Raw genomic sequence first — 23,006 nt, 5'->3', positions numbered from 1 at the left:
GATGTCGGGAGGTCGGCCCCATTGCAATAAAACCCTGAGAGTGTTGATAAATTAACAGATTAACCTGGAAAGGGGGGGGGGGTTGGTGCGAACTGGAATGGGTTTTGTGGGAGAGGTGATGGGCATTGCGGGAGATGAAGAAATGGAAGAAGAAATAATCAGGAAATACAGAAATGAATGACTCACCTGCAGGCACCACCTGAAGCAGGAAGAACAGGGTCCAGGCGGACTGCATGGCTGCTTCCTTTCACTGGCCCTCCGCAGAATACTCACACACGCTCTGTACCGTGCAAGCTGCAGCCTGCCTTGTGTCAGCACAGGAGGAAGTACTCAACTGTGGACTTTACAAACGGGGAGTGTGGTCAGTGTTTCAGGAAGTGGAAGAGAGAGAGAAACATATCGAAAGACAAGAGTGAGGGAAGCGGGCTCGGGGAGGAAAGAGTGGGGCAGATAGATAGGATGGGGGCAACGGGGAATAGGATGGGAGCAATGGAAACGTGGGGAGTGAGCGCGAGGGCAGAGGGGGTAGGGAAGAGAGAGAGAGCAGAGAGAAGCCAGAGAGAGGGGGCACAGAGGGGAGGGGAGGGAGAGCGGGGAGGGGAGGGAGAGCGGGGAGGGGAGGGAAGAGCGGGGAGGGGAGGGGAGGGGGAGAGCGGGGAGGGGAGGGGAGGGGAGAGCGGGGAGGGGAGGGGAGAGCGGGGAGGGGAGGGGGAGAGCGGGGAGGGGAGGGGAGAGCGGGGAGGGGAGAGCGGGGAGGGGAGAGCAGGGAGGGGAGGGGAGAGCGGGGAGGGGAGGGAGAGGGGGGAGGGGAGGGGAGAGCGGGGAGGGGAGGGAGAGGGGGGAGGGGAGGGGGAGAGCGGGGGGAGGGGAGGGAGAGGGGGGGAGGGGAGGGGAGGAGAGCGGGGAGGGAGAGCGGGGAGGGAGAGCGGGGAGGGAGAGCGGGGGAAGAAGAGGGGGGAGGGGAGAGGAGGGAGAGCGGGGAGGGAGAGGAGGGAGAGCGGGGAGGGAGAGGAGGGAGAGGAGGGAGAGGGAGGGAGGGGAGGGGGAGGGAGAGGAGGGAGGGGAGGGAGGGAGAGCGGGGAGGGGAGGGAGAGCGGGGAGGGAGAGCGGAGGGAGGGAGGGGAGGGGAGGGAGAGCGGGGAGGGGAGGGGAGGGAGAGCGGGGAGGGGAGGGAGAGCGGGGAGGGGAGGGGAGGGACGAGCGGGGAGGAGGGGAGGGAGAGCGGGGGAGGGGAGGGGAGGGAGAGCGGGGGAGGGAGGAGCGGGGAGGGGAGGGGAGGGAGAGCGGGGAGGGGAGGGGAGGGAGAGAGCGGGAGGGAGAGGGGAGGGAGAGCGGGGAGGGGAGGGGAGGGAGAGCGGGGAGGGGAGGGGAGGGAGAGCGGGGAAGGGGAGGGGAGGGAGAGCGGGGAGGGGAGGAGGGAGAGCGGGAGGGGAGGGGAGGGAGAGCGGGGAGGGGAGGGGAGGGGAGGGAGAGCGGGGAGGGGAGGGGAGGGAGAGCGGGGAGGGGAGGGAGAGCGGGGAGGGGAGGGAGAGCGGGGAGGGGAGGGAGAGCGGGGAGGGGACGGGAGAGCGGGGAGGGAGGGAGAGCGGGGAGGGGAGGGAGAGCGGGAGGGGAGGGAGAGCGGGAGGGAGAGCGGGGAGGGGAGGGAGAGAGCGGGGAGGGGAGGGAGAGCGGGGAGGGGAGGGAGAGCGGGGAGGGGAGGGAGAGCGGGGAGGGGAGGGAGAGCGGGGAGGGGAGGTGAGAGCGGGGAGGGGAGGGAGAGCAGGGAGGGGAGGGAGAGCAGGGAGGGGAGGGAGAGCGGGGAGGGGAGGGAGAGCGGGGCGGGGAGGGAGGAGCGGGGCGGGGAGGGAGAGCGGGGCGGGGAGGGAGAGCGGGGAGGGAGGGAGAGCGGGGAGGGGAGGGAGAGCGGGAGGGGAGGGAGAGCGGGGAGGGGAGGGAGAGCGGGGAGGGGAGGGAGAGCGGGGAGGGGAGGGAGAGCGGGGAGGGGATGGAGAGCGGGGAGGGGAGGGAGAGCGGGGAGGGGAGGGGATAGCGGGGAGGGGAGGAGAGCGGGGAGGGGAGGGGAGGAGCGGGGAGGGGAGGGAGAGCGCGGGGAGGGGATGGGTGGGAGAGCGCGGGGAGGGGAGGGGATGGGTGGGAGAGCGGGGGAGGGGAGCGGAGGGAGAGCGGGGAGCGGAGGGAGAGCGGGGAGGGGAGGGGGGACGGAGGGAGAGCGGGGAGGTGGAGGGGGGAGGGGAGGGAGTGGGGGAGGGGAGTCAGAGCGGGGAGGGGAGGTGAGGGAGAGCGGGGAGGGGAGGGAGGGAGAGCGGGGAGGGGAGGGAGGGGAGAGCGGGGAGAGGGAGGGAGAGCGGGGAGGGGAGGGAGGGAGAGCGGGGAGGGGAGGGAGGGAGAGCGGGGAGGGGAGGGAGGGAGAGCGGGGAGGGGAGGGAGGGAGAGCGGGGAGGGGAGGGAGGGAGAGCGGGGAGGGGAGGGAGGGAGAGCGGGGAGGGGAGGGAGGGAGAGCGGGGAGGGGAGGGAGGGAGAGCGGGGAGGGGAGGGGAGGGAGAGCGGGGAGGGGAGGGAGAGCGGGGAGGGGAGGGAGAGCGGGGAGGGGAGGGAGAGCGGGGAGGGGAGGGAGAGCGGGGAGGGGAGGGAGAGCGGGGAGGGGAGGGAGAGCGGGGAGGGGAGGGAGAGCGGGGAGGGGAGGGAGGGAGAGCGGGGAGGGGAGGGAGAGCGGGGAGGGGAGGGAGAGCGGGGAGGGGAGGGAGAGCGGGGAGGGGAGGGGAGGGAGAGCAGGGAGGGAGGGGAGGGAGGGGAGAGGAGGGCGGAGGGGAGGGGAGGGAGAGAGGGGAGGGGAGGGAGAGCGGGGAGGGAGAGCGGGGAGGGGAGGGAGAGCGGAGAGGGGAGGGGAGGGAGAGCGGAGCGGGGAGGGGAGGGAGAGCGGAGCGGGGAGGGGAGGGAGAGCGGGGAGGGGAGGGAGAGCGGAGAGGGGAGAGGGGAGGGAGAGCGAGGAGGGGAGGGAGAGCTGGGAGGGGAGGGAGAGCGGGGAGGGGAGGGAGAGCGGGGAGGGGAGGGGAGGGAGAGCGGGGAGGGAGAGCGGAGGAAGAGCGGGGAGGGAGCGGGGAGGGGAGGGGAGGGAGAGCGGGGAGGGGATGGGAGGGAGAGCTGGGAGCGGAGGGGAGGGAGAGCGGGGAGCGGAGGGGAGGGAGAGCGGGGAGCGGAGGGGAGGGAGAGCGGGGAGCGGAGGGGAGGGAGAGCGGGGAGCGGAGGGGAGGGAGAGCGGGGAGCGGAGGGGAGGGAGAGCGGGGAGGGGAGGGGAGGGAGAGCGGGGAGGGGAGGGAGAGCGGGGAGGGGAGGGAGAGCGGGGAGGGGAGGGAGAGCGGGGAGGGGAGGGAGAGCGGGGAGGGGAGGGAGAGCAAGGTGGGGAGGGAGAGCGGGGTGGGGAGGGAGAGCGGGGTGGGGAGGGAGAGCGGGGTGGGGAGGGAGAGCGGGGTGGGGAGGGAGAGCGGGGTGGGGAGGGAGAGCGGGGTGGGGAGGGAGAGCGGGGTGGGGAGGGAGAGCGGGGTGGGGAGGGAGAGCGGGGTGGGGAGGGAGAGCGGGGTGGGGAGGGAGAGCGGGGTGGGGAGGGAGAGCGGGGTGGGGAGGGAGAGCGGGGTGGGGAGGGAGAGCGGGGTGGGGAGGGAGAGCGGGGTGGGGAGGGAGAGCGGGGTGGGGAGGGAGAGCGGGGTGGGGAGGGAGAGCGGGGTGGGGAGGGAGAGCGGGGTGGGGAGGGAGAGCGGGGTGGGGAGGGAGAGCGGTGTGGGGAGGGAGAGCGGGGTGGGGAGGGAGAGCGGTGTGGGGAGGGAGAGCGGGGTGGGGAGGGAGAGCGCGGTGGGGAGGGAGAGCGCGGTGGGGAGGGAGAGCGGGGTGGGGAGGGAGAGCGGGGTGGGGATGGGAGGGGAGGGAGAGCTGGGAGGGAGAGCGGGGAGGGGAGGGGAGGGAGAACGGGGAGGGGAGCGGAGGGAGAACGGGGAGGGGAGGGAGAACGGGGAGGGGAGGGAGAGGGGGAGGGGAGGGGGAGGGGGAGGGGAAGGAGAGGGTGGAGTGGAGGGAGAGCGGGGAGGGGAGGGAGAGCGGGGAGGGGAGGGAGAGCGGGGAGGGGAGGGGAGAGCGGGGAGGGGAGGGGAGAGCGGGGAGGGGAGGGGAGAGCGGGGAGGGGAGGGGAGAGCGGGGAGGGGAGGGAGAGCGGGGAGGGGAGGGAGAGCGGGGAGGGGAGGGAGAGCGGGGAGGGGAGGGGAGGGAGAGCGGGGAGGGGAGGGGAGGGAGAGCGGAGCGGGGAGGGGAGGGAGAGCGGGGAGGGGAGGGAGAGCGGGGAGGGGAGGGAGAGCGGGGAGGGGAGAGAGAGCGGGGAGGGGAGGGAGAGCGGGGAGGGGAGGGAGAGCGGGGAGGGGAGGGAGAGCGGGGAGGGGAGGGGAGGGAGAGCGGGGAGGGGAGGGGAGGGAGAGCGGAGCAGGGAGGAGAGCGGAGCGGGGAGGGGAGGGAGAGCGGGGAGGGGAGGGAGAGCGGGGAGGGGAGGGAGAGCGGGGAGGGGAGGGAGAGCGGGGAGGGGAGGGAGAGCGGGGAGGGGAGGGAGAGCGGAGAGGGGAGGGAGAGCGGGGAGGGGAGGAAGAGCGGGGAGGGGAGGGAGAGCGGGGAGGGGAGGGAGAGCGGGGAGGGGAGGGAGAGCGGGGAGGGGAGGGAGAGCGGGGAGGGGAGGGAGAGCGGGGAGGGGAGGGAGAGCGGGGAGGGGAGGGAGAGCGGGGAGGGGAGGGAGAGCGGGGAGGGGAGGGAGAGCGGGGAGGGGAGGGAGAGCGGGGAGGGGAGGGAGAGCGGGGAGGGGAGGGAGAGCGGGGAGGGGAGGGAGAGCGGGGAGGGGAGGGGAGAGCGGGGAGGGGAGGGAGAGCGGGGAGGGGAGGGAGAGCGGAGGGAGAGGGGGTGCGGAGGGAGAGGGGAGGGGAGGGAGAGGGGGAGGGGAGGGTGAGGGGGAGGGGAGGGAGTGGGGGAGGGGAGGGAGAGGGGAGGGAGACGGGGGAGGGGAGGGAGAGCGGGGAGGGGAGTGAGAGCGGGGAGGGGAGGGAGAGCGGGGAGGGGAGGGAGAGCGGGGAGGGGAGGGAGAGCGGGGAGGGGAGGGAGAGCGGGGAGCTGAGTGAGCCGGGACATTGAAAACAGCGCGGGAGCTGAGTGAGCCGGGACTTTGAAAACAGCGCGGGAGCTGAGTGAGCCGGGACAGTGAAAACAGCGCGGGAGATGAGTGAGCCGGGACAGCGAAAACAGCACGGGAGCTGCGAGTCGGAGCGGAGATTTTAAAAGATCGCGGCCTAGTTTCGGGAGCCGTTCGGAGGAGGAGGAGCAGTCTCTGTCAGGGAGAGAACCTGAGAACATCGAAGACATTCAGAAGGTAAGAAGGTAGGTGATTTTTACTCATTTTTGCTTTTATACCTTTTTCAAATTGTGTGTGTCGGGGGAAACTGAAGTGACATCACAGAAAAGCTGTGGCCTGAGTGGCTGGTTGGGAATCTACACTAAATTAAAAAAATTAAGCATTGGTAACTAATTAAACATAATTACTTACTTATAATTTAGAGGGGTATCTAAGCCAGAGATCGGAGAGTACTATATTTAGCTTTCGCATTTCTATTAGAAATCTAGTGCTAGGAAACAGATAGTTAACAGTAACTTTGAAAAAATTTGTAAAATATATTTAAAAATTTTCTTATTTTAATTTTAATTAATTGACACAATGTCAGTTAGAGGGGTGCAGTGCTCTGACTGTGAGATGTGGCAGGTCCGGGAGGCTTCCAGCGTCCCGGATGGCTTCATCTGCAGAAAGTGCACCCAACTGGAGCTCCTCACAGACCGCATGGTTCGGTTGGAGCAGCAATTGGATGCACTTAGGAGCATGCAGGTGGCGGAAAGCGTCATAGATCGCGGTTTTGTAAATGTGGTCACACCCGAGGTGCAGGCAGAGAAATGGGTGAGCACCAGAAAGGGCAGGCAGTCAGTACAGGAATCCCCTGTGGTTGTCCCCTTCTCGAACAGGTATACCCCTTTGGATACTGTCGGGGGGGATAGCCTATCAGGGGAAAACAGCAGCAGCCAGAGCAGTGGCACCACGGCTGGCTCTGATGTTCAGAAGGGAGGGTCAAAGCGCAGAAGAGTAATAGTAATAGGGGACTCTATAGTCAGGGGCACAGATAGGTGCTTCTGTGGACGTGAAAGAGACTCCAGGATGGTATGTTGCCTCCCTGGTGCCAGGGTCCAGGATGTCTCCGAACGGGGAGAGGGCATCCTGAAGGGGGAGGGCAAACAGGCAGAGGTCGTTGTACATATTGGTACGAACGACATAGGCAGGAAGGGGCATGAGGTCCTGCAGCAGGAGTTCAGGGAGCTAGGCAGAAAGTTAAAAGACAGGACCTCGAGGGTTGTAATCTCGGGATTACTCCCTGTGCCACGTGCCAGTGAGGCTAGAAATAGGGAGATAGAGCAGCTAAACACGTGGCTAAACAGCTGGTGTAGGAGGGAGGGTTTCCGTTATCTGGACCACTGGGAGCTCTTCCGGGGCAGGTGTGACCTATATAAGGACAGGTTGCATCTAAACCGGAGAGGCATAAATATCCTGGCCGCGAGGTTTGCTAGTGTCACACGGGAGGGTTTAAACTAGTATGGCAGGGGGGTGGGCACGGGAGCAATAGGTCAGAAGGTGAGAGCATTGAGGGAGAACGAGGGAAGAGGGACAGTGGGGCTCTGAGGCAGAGCAGACAGGGAGAAGTTGCTGAACACAGCGGGTCTGGTGGCCTGAAGTGCATATTATGTTTTAATGCAAGAAGTATTACGGGTAAGGCAGGTGAATTTAGAGCTTGGATTAGTACTTGGAACTATGATGTTGTTGCCATTACAGAGACCTGGTTGAGGGAAGGGCAAGATTGGCAGCTAAACGTTCCAGGATTTAGATGTTTCAGGCGGGATAGAGGGGGATGTAAAAGGGGAGGCGGAGTTGCGCTACTGGTTCGGGAGAATATCACAGCTGTACTGCGGGAGGACACCTCAGAGGGCAGTGAGGCTATATGGGTAGAGATCAGGAATAAGAAGGGTGCAGTCGCAATGTTGGGGGTTTACTACAGGCCTCCCAACAGCCAGCGGGAGATAGAGGAGCAGATAGGTAGACAGATTTTGGAAAAGAGTAAAAACAACAGGGTTGTGGTGATGGGAGACTTCAACTTCCCCAATATTGACTGGGACTCACTTAGTGCCAGGAGCTTAGACGGGGCGGAGTTTGTAAGGAGCATCCAGGAGGGCTTCTTAAAACAATATGTAGACAGTCCAACTAGGGAAGGGGCGGTACTGGACCTGGTATTGGGGAATGAGCCCGGCCAGGTGGTAGATGTTTCAGTAGGGGAGCATTTCGGTAACAGTGACCACAATTCAGTAAGTTTTAAAGTACTGGTGGACAAGGATAAGAGTGGTCCTAGGATGAATGTGCTAAATTGGGGGAAGGCTAATTATAACAATATTAGGCGGGAACTGAAGAACATAGATTGGGGGCGGATGTTTGAGGGCAAATCAACATCTGACATGTGGGAGGCTTTCAAGTGTCAGTTGAAAGGAATTCAGGACCGGCATGTTCCTGTGAGGAAGGATAAATACGGCAATTTTCGGGAACCTTGGATAACGAGAGATATTGTAGGCCTTATCAAAAATAAAAAGGAGGCATTTGTCAGGGCTAAAAGGCTGGGAACAGACGAAGCCTGCGTGGAATATAAGGAAAGTAGGAAGGAACTTAAAAAGGAGTCAGGAGGGTTAGAAGGGGTCACGAAAAGTCATTGCCAAATAGGGTTAAGGAAAATCCCAAGGCTTTTTATGCGTACATAAAAAGCAAGAGGGTAGCCAGGGAAAGGGTTGGCCCACTGAAGGATAGGCAAGGGAAACTGTGTGTGGAGCCAGAGGAAATGGGCGAGGTACTAAATGAATACTTTGCATCAGTATTCACCAAAGAGAAGAAATTGGTAGATGTTGAGTCTGGAGAAGGGTGTGTAGATAGCCTGGGTCACATTGAGAGCCAAAAAGACGAGGTGTTGGGTGTCTTAAAAAATATTAAGGTAGATAAGTCCCCAGGGCCTGATGGGATCTACCCCAGAATACTGAAGGAGGCTGGAGAGGAAATTGCTGAGGCCTTGACAGAAATCTTTGGATCCTCACTGTCTTCAGGGGATGTCCCGGAGGACTGGAGAATAGCCAATGTTGTTCCTCTGTTTAAGAAGGGTAGCAAGGATAATCCTGGGAACTACAGGCCTGACTTCAGTGGTAGGGAAATTACTGGAGAGAATTCTTCAAGACAGGATCTACTCCCATTTGGAAGCAAATGGACGTATTAGTGAGAGGCAGCACGGTTTTGTGAAGGGAAGGTCGTGTCTCACTAACTTGATAGAGTTTTTCGAGGAGGTCACTAAGATGATTGATGCAGGTAGGGCAGTGGATGTTTTCTGTATGGACTTCAGTAAGGCCTTTGACAAGGTCCCTCATGGTAGACTAGTACCAAAGGTGAAGTCACACGGGATCAGGGGTGAGCTGGCAAGGTGGATACAGAACTGGCTAGGTCATAGAAGGCAGAGAGTAGCAATGGAAGGATGCTTTTCTAATTGGAGGGCTGTGACCAGAGGTGTTCCACAGGGATCAGTGCTGGGACCTTTGCTCTTTGTAGTATATATAAATGATTTGGAGGAAAATGTAACTGGTCTGATTAGTAAGTTTGCAGATGACACAAAGGTTGGTGGAATTGCGGATAGCGATGAGGACTGTCGGAGGATACAGCAGGATTTAGATTGTCTGGAGACTTGGGCGGAGAGATGGCAGATGGAGTTTAATCCGGACAAATGTGAGGTAATGCATTTTGGAAGGTCTAATGCAGGTAGGGAATATACAGTGAATGGTAGAACCCTCAAGAGTATTGAAAGTCAAAGAGATCTAGGAGTACAGGTCCACAGGTCATTGAAAGGGGCAACACAGATGAAGAAGGTAGTCAAGAAGGCATACGGCATGCTTGCCTTCATTGGCCGGGGCATTGAGTATAAGAATTGGCAAGACATGTTGCAGCTGTATAGAACCTTAGTTTGGCCACACTTGGAATATAGTGTTCAATTCTGGTCGCCACACTACCAGAAGGATGTGGAGGCTTTAGAGAGGGTGCAGAAGAGATTTACCAGAATATTGCCTGGTATGGAGGGCATTAGCTATGAAGAGCGGTTGAATAAACTCGGTTTGTTCTCACTGGAACGAAGGAGGTTGAGGGGACCTGATAGAGGTCTACAAAATTATGAGGGGCATAGACAGAGTGGATAGTCAGAGGCTTTTCCCCAGGGTAGAGGGGTCAATTACTCGGGGGCATAGGTTTAAGGTGAGAGTGGCAAGGTTTAGAGTAGATGTACGAGGCAAGTTTTTTTTACGCAGAGGGTAGTGGGTGCCTGGAACTCGCTACCGGAGGAGGTGGTGGAAGCAGGGACGATAGTGACATTTAAGGGCATCTTGACAAATACATGGATAGGATGGGAATAGAGGGATACGGACCCAGGAAGTGTAGAAGATTGTAGTTTAGTCGGGCAGCATGGTCGGCACGGGCTTGGAGGGCCGAAGGGCCTGTTCCTGTGCTGTACATTTCTTTGTTCTTGGGAGGGAGAGCGGGGAGGGGAGGGAGAGCGGGGAGGGGAGGGAGAGCGGGGAGGGGAGGGAGAGCGGGGAGGGGAGGGAGAGCGGGGAGGGAGAGCGGGGAGGGGAGGGGAGGGAGAGCGGGCAGGGGAGGGAGAGCGGGGAGGGGAGGGAGAGCGGGGAGGGGAGGGGAGGGAGAGCGGGGAGGGGAGGGGAGGGAGAGCGGGGAGGGGAGGGGAGGGAGAGCGGGGAGGGGAGGGAGGGAGAGCGGGGAGGGGAGGGAGAGAGCGGGGAGGGAAGGGAGAGAGCGGGGAGGGGAGGGAGAGAGCGGGGAGGGGAGGGAGAGAGCGGGGAGGGGAGGGAGAGAGCAGGGAGGGGAGGGAGAGCGGGGAGGGGAGGGAGAGCGGGGAGGGGAGGGGAGGGAGTGCGGGGAGGGGAGGGGAGACCTGGGAGGGGAGGGAGAGGGAGCATCTTGACAAATACATGAATAGGATGGGAATAGAGGGATACGGACCCAGGAAGTGCAGAAGATTGTAGTTTAGTCGGGCAGCATGGTCGGCACGGGCTTGGAGGGCTGAAGGGCCTGTTCCTGTGCTGTACATTTCTTTGTTCTTGGGAGGGAGAGCGGGGAGGGGAGGGAGAGCGGGGAGGTGAGGGGAGGGAGAGGGGGGAGGGGAGGGGAGGGAGAGGGGGGAGGGGAGGGGAGGGAGAGGGGGGAGGGGAGGGGAGGGAGAGCGGGGAGGGGAGGGAGAGGGGAGGGGAGGGAGAGCGGGGAGGGGAGGGGAGGGAGAGCGGGGAGGGGAGGGGAGGGAGAGCGGGGAGGGGAGGGAGAGGGGAGGGGAGGGAGAGCTGGGAGGGGAGGGAGAGCGGGGAGGGGAGGGAGAGCGGGGAGGGGAGGGAGAGCGGGGAGGGGAGGGAGAGCGGGGAGGGGAGGGAGAGCGGGGAGGGGAGGGAGAGCGGGGAGGGGAGGGAGAGCGGGGAGGGGAGGGAGAGCGGGGAGGGGAGGGGAGGGAGAGCGGGGAGGGGAGGGGAGGGGAGGGGAGGGAGAGCGGGGAGGGGAGGGGAGGGAGAGCGGGGAGGGGAGGGGAGGGAGAGCGTGGAGGGGAGGGGAGGGAGAGCGTGGAGGGGGGGGGGGGGAGAGCGGGGAGGGGAGGGGAGGGAGAGCGGGGAGGGGGGGGGAGAGCGGGGAGGGGAGCGGAGAGGGGAGGGGGTGCGCGGAGGGGAGGGGAGGGGGAGCGGGGAGGGGGAGCAGGGAGGGGAGGGAGAGCGGGGAGGGGAGGGAGAGGGTGGAGGGGAGGGGAGGGAGAGGGGGGAGGGGAGGGAGAGCGGGGAGGGGAGGGAGAGCGGGTGAGGGGAGGGGAGGGAGAGCGGGGAGGGGAGGGGAGGGAGAGGGGGGAGGGGAGGGAGAGCGGGGAGGGGAGGGAGAGCGGGGAGGGGAGGGAGAGCGGGGAGGGGAGGGGAGGGAGAGCGGGGAGGGGAGGGAGAGCGGGGAGGGGAGGGAGAGCGGGGAGGGGAGGGAGAGCGGGGAGGGGAGGGAGAGCGGGGAGGGGAGGGAGAGCGGGGAGGGGAGGGAGAGCTGGGAGGGGAGGGAGAGCGGGGAGGGGAGGGAGAGCGGGGAGGGGAGGGAGAGCGGGGAGGGGAGGGGAGGGAGAGCGGGGAGGGGAGGGGAGGGAGAGCGGGGAGGGGGGGGGGAGAGCGGGGAGGGGAGGGGGAGCGGGGAGGGGAGGGGGAGCGGGGAGGGGAGGGGAGGGTGGAGGGGAGGGGAGAGGGGAGGGGAGGGAGAGGGGGGAGGGGAGGGGAGGGGGAGCGGGGAGGGGGAGCAGGGAGGGGAGGGAGAGCGGGGAGGGAGAGGGTGGAGGGGAGGGGAGGGAGAGGGGGGAGGGGAGGGGAGGGAGAGCCGGGAGGGGAGGGAGAGCCGGGAGGGGAGGGAGAGGGGGAGGGGAGGGAGAGGGGGGAGGGGAGGGAGAGCGGGGAGGGGAGGGAGAGCGGGGAGGGGGGTTGAGCGGGGAGGGGAGGGAGAGCGGGGAGGGGAGGGAGAGCGGGGAGGGGAGGGAGAGCGGGGAGGGGAGGGAGAGCGGGGAGGGGAGGGAGAGCCGGGAGGGGAGGGAGAGCCGGGAGGGGAGGGAGAGCCGGGAGGGGAGGGAGAGCCGGGAGGGGAGGGAGAGGGGGGAGGGGAGGGAGAGGGGGGAGGGGAGGGAGAGGGGGGAGGGGAGGGAGAGCGGGGAGGGGAGGGAGAGCGGGGAGGGGAGGGAAAGCGGGGAGGGGAGGGAGAGCGGGGAGGGGAGGGAGAGCGGGGAGGGGAGGGAGAGCGGGGAGGGGAGGGAGAGCGGGGAGGGGAGGGAGAGCGGGGAGGGGAGGGAGAGCGGGGAGGGGAGGGAGAGCGGGGAGGGGAGGGAGAGCGGGGAGGGGAGGGAGAGCGGGGAGGGCCAGCAGAGTAGCGAGTTTGGTAAACCGAGTGACTGGTGGCAAGAACGAAAGCCGGACATACACGGCAAGATCCCAGGCTGAGAACTCCACCGGCTCCTCGAAACTTGGCCAGAATATTACGTTGCTCAGGGGGCGCTATCCCGACCTGGGAGCAGATGTAATCAGGCGAGGTGATGCTGGGCATGCACGAGAGTTGGGAACACGCCCGACGACAATAGAGCTGCTTCTTACTCCACTGATGGGCCAATTGTTTGCGACCCATCTGCCTTTCCAGTTAGCGGGTGGGTCGATTGTACCATTCATGTTTGAGCTGTCACCTTGATCCAGATGTGATGTCAGGTGTGTGGGGACGGACTGAGCTGTGTGTGTGTCTGAAGGAGCTGCCCAGACGGTCTCTTTGCAGCGTCGAGCTCTCCGCTGGTATTTGTTTCTCGTGGGTCTGCGGCTCCCCGAGGCTGCTCTGCAGTGGCTGCCCGCCGAGGGAGCCGATTGGCGAGGCCCGCCTGCACCCTCCCCTTTTCGCAATGCCTGCCCGCCCTGGCAAGGCTGGCCGTCTGCTAAATGGCCAGCCTGCGTTAAATCAGGCTCCGGGGTCGAGCACGGCCGATGGCACATCTCGCGCTCGGCTCCGGGACGCTCGAGTGCGCGCGCCCGACAGGCAACGATAACCCAAGGCCCTGATCTCCCCCCCGGGGTGGACTGAGTGCATTGAGCCCGAGACGTACACCGGCCCACCTCCCCCTCCCACCCCTGTTCTGTGCAGACGGGTCCCAACCGGCCTCCACTTGTGCGAAAGTGATGCTCCTGCAGTCAAACAGCCCCGCTGACGCACGATGGTTGTTTTAGCACAAACGAGATAAGCCATTGACGCCTCAAACCTTTATTAACCGGGCGGCGGGGGGGGACATCAAACCGCCGACACGGCCGGACAGACACACATACGCGCGTGGCCGAAAAGACGTGGGGTGGAGGAGGTCCCCGGAACTGGGGGGGTGCAGGGAGAATGAAGTCACACCGAAAACAAACAGAGATCGGACTGCCCGAAGTCTCGGCGGCAATACTCTTAGCGGTCCACTTCGCCAAACACAATGTCTTGGGTGCCTGGAAGGGGGAAGAGAGAGAGAGAGAGAGACATGAACAGGTTGCTCAGGAGCATTGAACCCAGATCCTGCACCAAGAGAAAACATGTTACTTCCTAACCACTGGGCTCAGTCTGATGCAAGGTTCCTGCAGACACTGGTTCAGAGGCCAGAGTGGCGTCAACAAGCTCGCCCTGCATTCAGTGGAAGCATCGCCAGGAAACAAGAGCTTCCCTTTTGATAGTTCCCCTTTTGACAAGTTCGACAACTTGGTGATGTTTCACCAAGGGTTTGATTCCGCCTGCGTTCAAAGCGCAGTAAAGCTCCCTCTACACTGTCCCCATCAAACACTCCCAGGACAGCAACGGCACGGTGTTAGATACAGAGTAAAGCTCCCTCTACACTGTCCCCATCAAACACTCCCAGGCCAGGTACAGCACGGGGTTAGATACAGAGTAAAGCTCCCTCTACACTGTCCCCATCAAACACTCCCAGGCCAGGTACAGCACGGGGTTAGATACAGAGTAAATCTCCCTCTACACTGTCCCCATCAAACACTCCCAGGCCAGGTACAGCACGGTGTTAGATACAGAGTAAAGCTCCCTCTACACTGTCCCCATCAAACACTCTCAGGCCAGGTACAGCACGGTGTTAGATACAGAGTAAAGCTCCCTCTACACTGTCCCCATCAAACACTCCCAGGACAGGTACAGCACGGGGTTAGATACAGAGTAAAGCTCCCTCTACACTGTCCCCATCAAACACTCCCAGGACAGGTACAGCACGGGGTTAGATACAGAGTAAAGCTCCCTCTCCACTGTCCCCATCAAACACTCCCAGGACAGGTACAGCACGGGGTTCAATACAGAGTAAAGCTCCCTCTACAGTGTCCCCATCAAACACTCCCAGGACAGGTACAGCACGGGGTTAGATACAGAGTAAAGCTCCCTCTACACTGTCCACATCAAACACTCCCAGGACAGGTACAGCACGGGGTTAGATACAGAGTAAAGCTCCCTCTCCACTGTCCCCATCAAACACTCCCAGGACAGGTACAGCACGGGGTTAGATACAGAGTAAAGCTCGCTCTACACTGTCCCCATCAAACACTCCCAGGACAGGTACAGCACGGGGATAGATACAGAGTAAAGCTCCCTCTACACTGTCCCCATCAAACACTCCCAGGACAGGTACAGCACGGGGTGGGATACAGGGTAAAGCTCCCTCTACACTGTCCCCATCAAACACTCCCAGGACAGGTACAGCACGGGGTTAGATACAGAGTAAAGCTCCCCCTACACTGTCCCCATCAAACACTCCCAGGACAGGTACTGCACAGGATTAGATACAGAGTAAAGCTCCCTCTATACTGACCCCATGAAACACTCCCAGAGCCTTATTGCAAGCAGATGGAGCATAAAATTCCAGAAGACCAGCTCCAACGGTACAGAGTACTGCTGAGCTCATATTGAGGGTCCGGTGTATATTCATGGTCTCCTCAAGGAAGGATATACTTGCTTTGGAAACACTTCAGAGAATCATAGAAACATGGAATCTACAGTGCAGAAGGAGGCCATTCGGCTCATCGGGTCTGCACCGGCCGTTGGAAAGAGAACCTCACTTCAGCCCAACCTCCACCCTATCCCCAGAACCCCACCTAACCTTTCTGACACCAAGGACAATTGTCCTGGCCAATCCACCTAACATGCACTTCTTTGGGCTGTGGGAGGAAACCGGAGTACCCGGAGGAAACCCTTACCGGGGCGTACCAGGGCAGATGCTGGGAGGGTGTGCAGGGAAATCTAGCACAGTTTCAGAATGAAGGGTCTCCCACTGAAGACAGAGGAACGTCTGCTCCCAGACTTTGGTTAGTTGTTGGGACTACAAGTTGACCATTAAGCGAGGGTGCAGCCAGGGAAGTGAAGCCACACTCAGGCCAGTGCTGCAGGCCCGAGATGGCGGAGTCGATGTTGTTCTGCTTACACAGTCCCATCAAACAATGGCAGGGCAGTTCCAGCACAGGGTTAAAGATCACAAGAGTCAGCGAGCGATACATTGTGCTGAATATAGCTTTTCAGTGTGAATAATGAGATTGGGGAAGTTACGTCCATCTGACGGGTCAGTTAATAACCACAGGGCGCACCAGAGCTAATTCTGGACAAGCAGACATACTTTGAGCAAGACAACTGTGGATTTGAATGGCGGAGGGGAGGGGGTGGGGTGCGAAATGGTTTCTGCCGAGGTTCAACAGTCAGCAGCGAGTATCCGGGCTGTACTGACACTGGGCTCGGTGAGGAATTCGGGATTTAGTCAGGCTCCACGCCTGGCTGGGGCTCGGAGAGGAATTCGGGATATAGTCAGGCTCCACGCCTGGCTGGGGCTCGGAGAGGAATTCGGGATTTAGTCAGGCTCCACGCCTGGCTGGGCTCGGAGAGGAATTCGGGATTTAGTCAGTCTCCACGCCTGGCTGGGGTTCGGGGAGGAATTCGGGATTTAGTCGGGCTCCACGCCTGGCTGGGACCCGGAGAGTATTTCGGGATTTAGTCAGGCTCCACGCCTGGCTGGGGTTCAGGGAGGAATTCGGGATTTAGTCAGGCTCCACGCCTGGCTGGGGCTCGGAGAGGAATTCGGGATTCAGTCAGGCTCCACGCCTTGCTGGGGTTCAGAGTGGAATTCGGGATTTAGTCAGGCTCCACGCCTGGCTGGGGTTCGGGGAGGAATTCGGGATTTAGTCAGGCTCCACGTCTGGCTGGGCTCGGAGAGGAATTCGGGATTTAGTCAGGCTCCACGCCTGGCTGGGGTTCGGAGAGGAATTCGGGATTTAGTCAGGCTCCACGCCTGGCTGGGCTCGGGGAGGAATTCAGGATTTAGTCAGGCTCCACGCCTTGCTGGGGTTCGGAGAGGAATTCGGGATTTAGTCAGGCTCCACGCCTTGCTGGGGTTCGGAGAGGAATTCGGGATTTAGTCAGGCTCCACGCCTGGCTGGGCTCGGGGAGGAATTCAGGATTTAGTCAGGCTCCACGCCTGGCTGGGGTTCGGAGAGGAATTCGGGATTTAGTCAGGCTCCACGCCTGGCTGGGCTCGGGGAGGAATTCGGGATTTAGTCAGGCTCCACGCCTGGCTGGGGCTCGGAGAGGAATTCGGGATTTAGTCAGGCTCCACGTCTGGCTGGGCTCGGAGAGGAATTCGGGATTTAGTCAGGCTCAACACCTGGCTGGGGCTCGGAGAGGAATTCGGGATTTAGTCAGGCTCAACACCCGGCTGGGCTCGGAGAGGAATTCGGGATTTAGTCAGGCTCCACGACTGGCTGGGGTTCGGAGAGGAATTCGGGATTTAGTCAGGCTCCATGTCTGGCTGGGGTTCGGAGAGGAATTCGGGATTTAGTCAGGCACCACGCCTGGCTGGGGTTCGGAGAGGAATTCGGGATTTAGTCAGGCTCCACGCCTGGCTGGGGCTCGGAGAGGAATTCGGGATTTAGTCAGGCTCCACGCCTTGCTGGGGTTCGGAGAGGAATTCGGGATTTAGTCAGGCTCCACGACTGGCTGGGCTCGGAGTGGAATTCGGGATTTAGTCAGGCTCCACGCCTGGCTGGGGTTCGGAGAGGAATTCGGGATTTAGTCAGGCTCCACGCCTGGCTGGGGTTCGGAGAGGAATTCGGGATGTAGTCAGGCTCCACGCCTGGCTGGGGTTCGGAGAGGAATTCGGGATTTAGTCAGGCTCCACGCCTGGCTGGGCTCGGAGTGGAATTCGGGATTTAGTCAGGCTCCACGCCTGGCTGGGCTCGGAGAGGAATTCGGGATTTAGTCAGGCTCCACGCCTGGCTGGGCTCGGAGTGGAATTCGGGATTTAGTCAGGCTCCACGCCTGGCTGGGCTCGGAGAGGAATTCGGGATCTAGCCAGGCTCCACGCCTGGCTGGGGCTCGGAGAGGAATTCGGGATTTAGTCAGGCTCCACGCCTGGCTGGGGTTCGGAGTGGAATTCGGGATTTAGTCAGGCACCACGCCTGGCTGGGGCTCGGAGAGGAATTCAGGATTTAGTCAGGCTCCACGCCTGGCTGGGCTCGGAGTGGAATTCGGGATTTAGTCAGGCTCCACGCCTGGCTGGGTTCGGAGAGGAATTCGGGATTTAGTCAGGCTCCACGCCTGGCTGGGGTTCAGGGAGGAATTCGGGATTTAGTCAGGCTCCACGCTTGGCTGGGGCTCAGAGAGGAATTCGGGATTTAGTCAGGCTCCACGCCTGGCTGGGGCTCGGAGAGGAATTCAGGATTTAATCAGGCTCCACGCCTGGCTGGGCTCGGAGTGGAATTCGGGATTTAGTCAGGCTCCACGCCTGGCTGGGTTCGGAGAGGAATTCGGGATTTAGTCAGGCTCCACGCCTGGCTGGGCTCGGAGAGGAATTCGGGATTTAGTCAGGCTCAACACCTGGCTGGGGCTCGGAGAGGAATTCGGGATTTAGTCAGGCTCAACACCTGGCTGGGGCTCGGAGAGGAATTCGGGATTTAGTCAGGCTCCACGCCTGGCTCGGCTCGGAGAGGAATTTGGCATTTAGTCAGGCTCCACGCCTGGCTGGGCTCGGAGAGGAATTCGGGATTTAGTCGGGCTCCACGCCTGGCTGGGGCTCGGAGAGGAATTCGGGATTTAGTCAGGCTCCACGCCTGGCTGGGGCTCGGAGAGGAATTCGGGATTTAGTCAGGCTCCACGCCTGGCTGGGCTCGGAGAGGAATTCGGGATTTAGTCAGGCCCCCACGCCTGGCTGGGGTTCGGGGAGGAATTCGGGATTTAGTCAGGCTCCACGCCTGGCTGGTCTCGGGGAGGAATTCGGGATTTAGTCAGGCTCCACGCCTGGCTGGGGTTCGGGGAGGAATTCGGGATTTAGTCAGGCTCCACGCCTGGCTGGGCTCGGAGTGGAATTCGGGATTTAGTCAGGCTCCACGCCTGGCTGGGGTTCGGAGAGGAATTCGGGATTTAGTCAGGCTCCACGCCTGGCTGGGCTCGGAGTGGAATTCGGGATTTAGTCAGGCTCCACGCCTGGCTGGGCTCGGAGAGGAATTCGGGATTTAGCCAGGCTCCACGCCTGGCTGGGGCTCGGAGAGGAATTCGGGATTTAGTCAGGCTCCACGCCTGGCTGGGGTTCGGAGAGGAATTCGGGATTTAGTCAGGCACCACGCCTGGCTGGGGCTCGGAGAGGAATTCAGGATTTAGTCAGGCTCCACGCCTGGCTGGGCTCGGAGTGGAATTCGGGATTTCGTCAGGCTCCACGCCTGGCTGGGTTCGGAGAGGAATTCGGGATTTAGTCAGGCTCCACGCCTGGCTGGGGTTCAGGGAGGAATTCGGGATTTAGTCAGGCTCCACGCCTGGCTGGGGTTCAGGGAGGAATTCGGGATTTAGTCAGGCTCCACGCCTGGCTGGGGCTCGGAGAGGAATTCAGGATTTAGTCAGGCTCCACGCCTGGCTGGGCTCGGAGTGGAATTCAGGATTTAGTCAGGCTCCACGCCTGGCTGGGTTCGGAGAGGAATTCGGGATTTAGTCAGGCTCCACGCCTGGCTGGGTTGGGGGAATTCGGGATTTAGTCAGGCTCCACGCCTGGCTGGGGTTCGGAGAGGAATTCGGGATTTAGTCGGGCTCCACGCCTGGCTGGGCTCGGAGTGGAATTCGGGATTTAGTCAGGCTCCACGCCTGGCTGGGTTCGGAGAGGAATTCGGGATTTAGTCAGGCTCCACGCCTGGCTGGGGTTCAGGGAGGAATTCGGGATTTAGTCAGGCTCCACGCCTGGCTGGGGCTCAAGAGAGGAATTCAGGATTTAGTCAGGCTCCACGCGTGGCTGGGCTCGGAGTGGAATTCGGGATTTAGTCAGGCTCCACGCCTGGCTGGGTTCGGAGAGGAATTCGGGATTTAGTCAGGCTCCACGCCTGGCTGGGTTCGGAGAGGAATTCGGGATTTAGTCAGGCTCCACGCCTGGCTGGGCTCGGAGAGGAATTCGGGATTTAGTCAGGCTCAACACCTGGCTGGGGCTCGGAGAGGAATTCGGGATTTAGTCAAGCTCAACACCTGGCTGGGGCTCGGAGAGGAATTCGGGATTTAGTCAGGCTCCACGCCTGGCTCGGCTCGGAGAGGAATTTGGCATTTAGTCAGGCTCCACGCCTGGCTGGGCTCGGAGAGGAATTCGGGATTTAGTCAGGCTCCACGCCTGGCTGGGGTTCGGAGAGGAATTCGGGATTTAGTCAGGCTCCATGTCTGGCTGGGGTTCGGAGAGGAATTTGGGATTTAGTCAGGCTCCACGCCTGGCTGGGGTTCAGGGAGGAATTCGGGATTTAGTCAGGCTCCACGCCTGGCTGGGGCTCGGAGAGGAATTCGGGATTTAGTCAGGCTCCACGCCTTGCTGGGGTTCAGAGTGGAATTCGGGATTTAGTCAGGCTCCACGCCTGGCTGGGGTTCGGGGAGGAATTCGGGATTTAGTCAGGCTCCACGTCTGGCTGGGCTCGGAGAGGAATTCGGGATTTAGTCAGGCTCCACGCCTGGCTGGGGCTCGGAGAGGAATTCGGGATTTAGTCAGGCTCCACGCCTGGCTGGGGTTCGGAGAGGAATTCGGGATTTAGTCAGGCTCCACGCCTGGCTGGGCTCGGGGAGGAATTCAGGATTTAGTCAGGCTCCACGCCTTGCTGGGGTTCGGAGAGGAATTCGGGATTTAGTCAGGCTCCACGCCTTGCTGGGGTTCGGAGAGGAATTCGGGATTTAGTCAGGCTCCACGCCTGGCTGGGCTCGGGGAGGAATTCAGGATTTAGTCAGGCTCCACGCCTGGCTGGGGTTCGGAGAGGAATTCGGGATTTAGTCAGGCTCCACGCCTGGCTGGGCTCGGGGAGGAATTCGGGATTTAGTCAGGCTCCTCGCCTGGCTGGGGCTCGGAGAGGAATTCGGGATTTAGTCAGGCTCCACGTCTGGCTGGGCTCGGGGAGGAATTCGGGATTTAGTCAGGCTCCACGTCTGGCTGGGGTTCAGAGAGGAATTCGGGATTTAGTCATGCTCCACGCCTTGCTGGGGTTCGGAGAGGAATTCAGGATTTAGTCAGGCTCCACGCCTGGCTGGGCTCGGAGAGGAATTCGGGATTTAGTCAGGCTCCACGCCTGGCTGGGGTTCAGAGAGGAATTCGGGATTTAGTCAGGCTCCACGCCTGGCTGGGGCTCGGAGAGGAATTCGGGATTTAGTCAGGCTCCACGTCTGGCTGGGCTCGGGGAGGAATTCAGGATTTAGTCAGGCTCCACGCCTGGCTGGGGTTCAGAGAGGAATTCGGGATTTAGTCAGGCTCCACGCCTGGCTGGGCTCGGAGAGGAATTCGGGATTTAGTCGGGCTCCACGCCTGGCTGGGCTCGGAGAGGAATTCGGGATTTAGTCAGGCTCAACACCTGGCTGGGGCTCGGAGAGGAATTCGGGATTTAGTCAGGCTCAACACCTGGCTGTGCTCGGAGAGGAATTCGGGATTTAGTCAGGCTCCACGCCTGGCTGGGGTTCGGAGAGGAATTCGGGATTTAGTCAGGCTCCATGTCTGGCTGGGGTTCGGAGAGGAATTCGGGATTTAGTCAGGAACCACGCCTGGCTGGGGTTCGGAGAGGAATTCGGGATTTAGTCAGGCTCCACGCCTGGCTGGGGCTCGGAGAGGAATTCGGGATTTAGTCAGGCTCCACGCCTTGCTGGGGTTCGGAGAGGAATTCGGGATTTAGTCAGGCTCCACGCCTGGCTGGGGTTCGGAGAGGAATTCAGGATTTAGTCATGCTCCACGCCTTGCTGGGGTTCGGAGAGGAATTCAGGATTTAGTCAGGCTCCACGCCTGGCTGGGCTCGGAGAGGAATTCGGGATTTAGTCAGGCTCCACGCCTGGCTGGGGTTCAGAGAGGAATTCGGGATTTAGTCAGGCTCCACGCCTGGCTGGGGCTCGGAGAGGAATTCGGGATTTAGTCAGGCTCCACGTCTGGCTGGGCTCGGGGAGGAATTCAGGATTTAGTCAGGCTCCACGCCTGGCTGGGGTTCAGAGAGGAATTCGGGATTTAGTCAGGCTCCACGCCTGGCTGGGCTCGGAGAGGAATTCGGGATTTAGTCGGGCTCCACGCCTGGCTGGGCTCGGAGAGGAATTCGGGATTTAGTCAGGCTCAACACCTGGCTGGGGCTCGGAGAGGAATTCGGGATTTAGTCAGGCTCAACACCTGGCTGGGCTCGGAGAGGAATTCGGGATTTAGTCAGGCTCCACGCCTGGCTGGGGTTCGGAGAGGAATTCGGGATTTAGTCAGGCTCCATGTCTGGCTGGGGTTCGGAGAGGAATTCGGGATTTAGTCAGGAACCACGCCTGGCTGGGGTTCGGAGAGGAATTCGGGATTTAGTCGGGCTCCACGCCTGGCTGGGGCTCGGAGAGGAATTCGGGATTTAGTCAGGCTCCACGCCTTGCTGGGGTTCGGAGAGGAATTCGGGATTTAGTCAGGCTCCACGCCTGGCTGGGGTTCGGAGAGGAATTCAGGATTTAGTCAGGCTCCACGTCTGGCTGGGGTTCGGGGAGGAATTCGGGATTTAGTCAGGCTCCACGCCTGGCCGGGGCTCGGAGATGAATTCGGGATTTAGTCAGGCTCCACGTCTGGCTGGGGTTCAGAGAGGAATTCGGGATTTAGTCATGCTCCACGCCTTGCTGGGGTTCGGAGAGGAATTCAGGATTTAGTCAGGCTCCACGCCTGGCTGGGCTCGGAGAGGAAGTCGGGATTTAGTCAGGCTCCACGCCTGGCTGGGGTTCAGAGAGGAATTCGGGATTTAGTCAGGCTCCACGCCTGGCTGGGGCTCGGAGAGGAATTCGGGATTTAGTCAGGCTCCACGTCTGGCTGGGCTCGGGGAGGAATTCAGGATTTAGTCAGGCTCCACGCCTGGCTGGGGTTCAGAGAGGAATTTGGGATTTAGTCAGGCTCCACGCCTGGCTGGGCTCGGAGAGGAATTCGGGATTTAGTCGGGCTCCACGCCTGGCTGGGCTCGGAGAGGAATTCGGGATTTAGTCAGGCTCAACACCTGGCTGGGGCTCGGAGAGGAATTCGGGATTTAGTCAGGCTCAACACCTGGCTGTGCTCGGAGAGGAATTCGGGATTTAGTCAGGCTCCACGCCTGGCTGGGGTTCGGAGAGGAATTCGGGATTTAGTCAGGCTCCAAGTCTGGCTGGGGTTCGGAGAGGAATTCGGGATTTAGTCAGGAACCACGCCTGGCTGGTGTTCGGAGAGGAATTTGGGATTTAGTCAGGCTCCACGCCTGGCTGGGGCTCGGAGAGGAATTCGGGATTTAGTCAGGCTCCACGCCTTGCTGGGGTTCGGAGAGGAATTCGGGATTTAGTCAGGCTCCACGCCTGGCTGGGGTTCGGAGAGGAATTCAGGATTTAGTCATGCTCCACGCCTTGCTGGGGTTCGGAGAGGAATTCAGGATTTAGTCAGGCTCCACGCCTGGCTGGGCTCGGAGAGGAATTCGGGATTTAGTCAGGCTCCACGCCTGGCTGGGGTTCAGAGAGGAATTCGGGATTTAGTCAGGCTCCACGCCTGGCTGGGGCTCGGAGAGGAATTCGGGATTTAGTCAGGCTCCACGTCTGGCTGGGCTCGGGGAGGAATTCAGGATTTAGTCAGGCTCCACGCCTGGCTGGGGTTCAGAGAGGAATTCGGGATTTAGTCAGGCTCCACGCCTGGCTGGGCTCGGAGAGGAATTCGGGATTTAGTCGGGCTCCACGCCTGGCTGGGCTCGGAGAGGAATTCGGGATTTAGTCAGGCTCAACACCTGGCTGGGGCTCGGAGAGGAATTCGGGATTTAGTCAGGCTCAACACCTGGCTGGGCTCGGAGAGGAATTCGGGATTTAGTCA

At 61.5% G+C, this 23,006-nt stretch overlaps 2 protein-coding genes across 3 annotated transcripts in view; both read right to left on the bottom strand.

Annotated features, from left to right (window-relative positions):
* The window catches only part of fcer1g (Fc epsilon receptor IgFc epsilon receptor Ig), a 137,116-nt gene extending 136,618 nt beyond the window's left edge, over positions 1-498 (bottom strand). The window contains exon 1 of one of the 2 annotated variants that reach the window (XM_072498282.1): positions 187-498. In XM_072498282.1, the coding sequence (XP_072354383.1) occupies positions 187-235 (49 nt within the window). In that variant the 5' untranslated portion in view covers positions 236-498. The remainder of the gene's footprint in view (positions 1-186) is intronic. The other variant, XM_072498281.1, reaches the window with a different exon arrangement.
* Positions 499-12,927: 12,429 nt separating this feature from the next.
* The window catches only part of ndufs2 (NADH:ubiquinone oxidoreductase core subunit S2), a 132,842-nt gene continuing 122,763 nt past the window's right edge, over positions 12,928-23,006 (bottom strand). Inside the window, exon 9 of the mRNA XM_072500510.1 lies at positions 12,928-13,164. Within this exon, the coding sequence (XP_072356611.1) occupies positions 13,127-13,164 (38 nt within the window). The 3' untranslated portion in view covers positions 12,928-13,126. The remainder of the gene's footprint in view (positions 13,165-23,006) is intronic.

Source organism: Scyliorhinus torazame, chromosome 4 (genome assembly GCF_047496885.1).
Source record: "Scyliorhinus torazame isolate Kashiwa2021f chromosome 4, sScyTor2.1, whole genome shotgun sequence".
NCBI lineage: Eukaryota > Metazoa > Chordata > Chondrichthyes > Carcharhiniformes > Scyliorhinidae > Scyliorhinus > Scyliorhinus torazame.
Note: the sequence above shows the minus strand (reverse complement) of the source record. Positions and strands in the feature narration are given on the sequence as shown.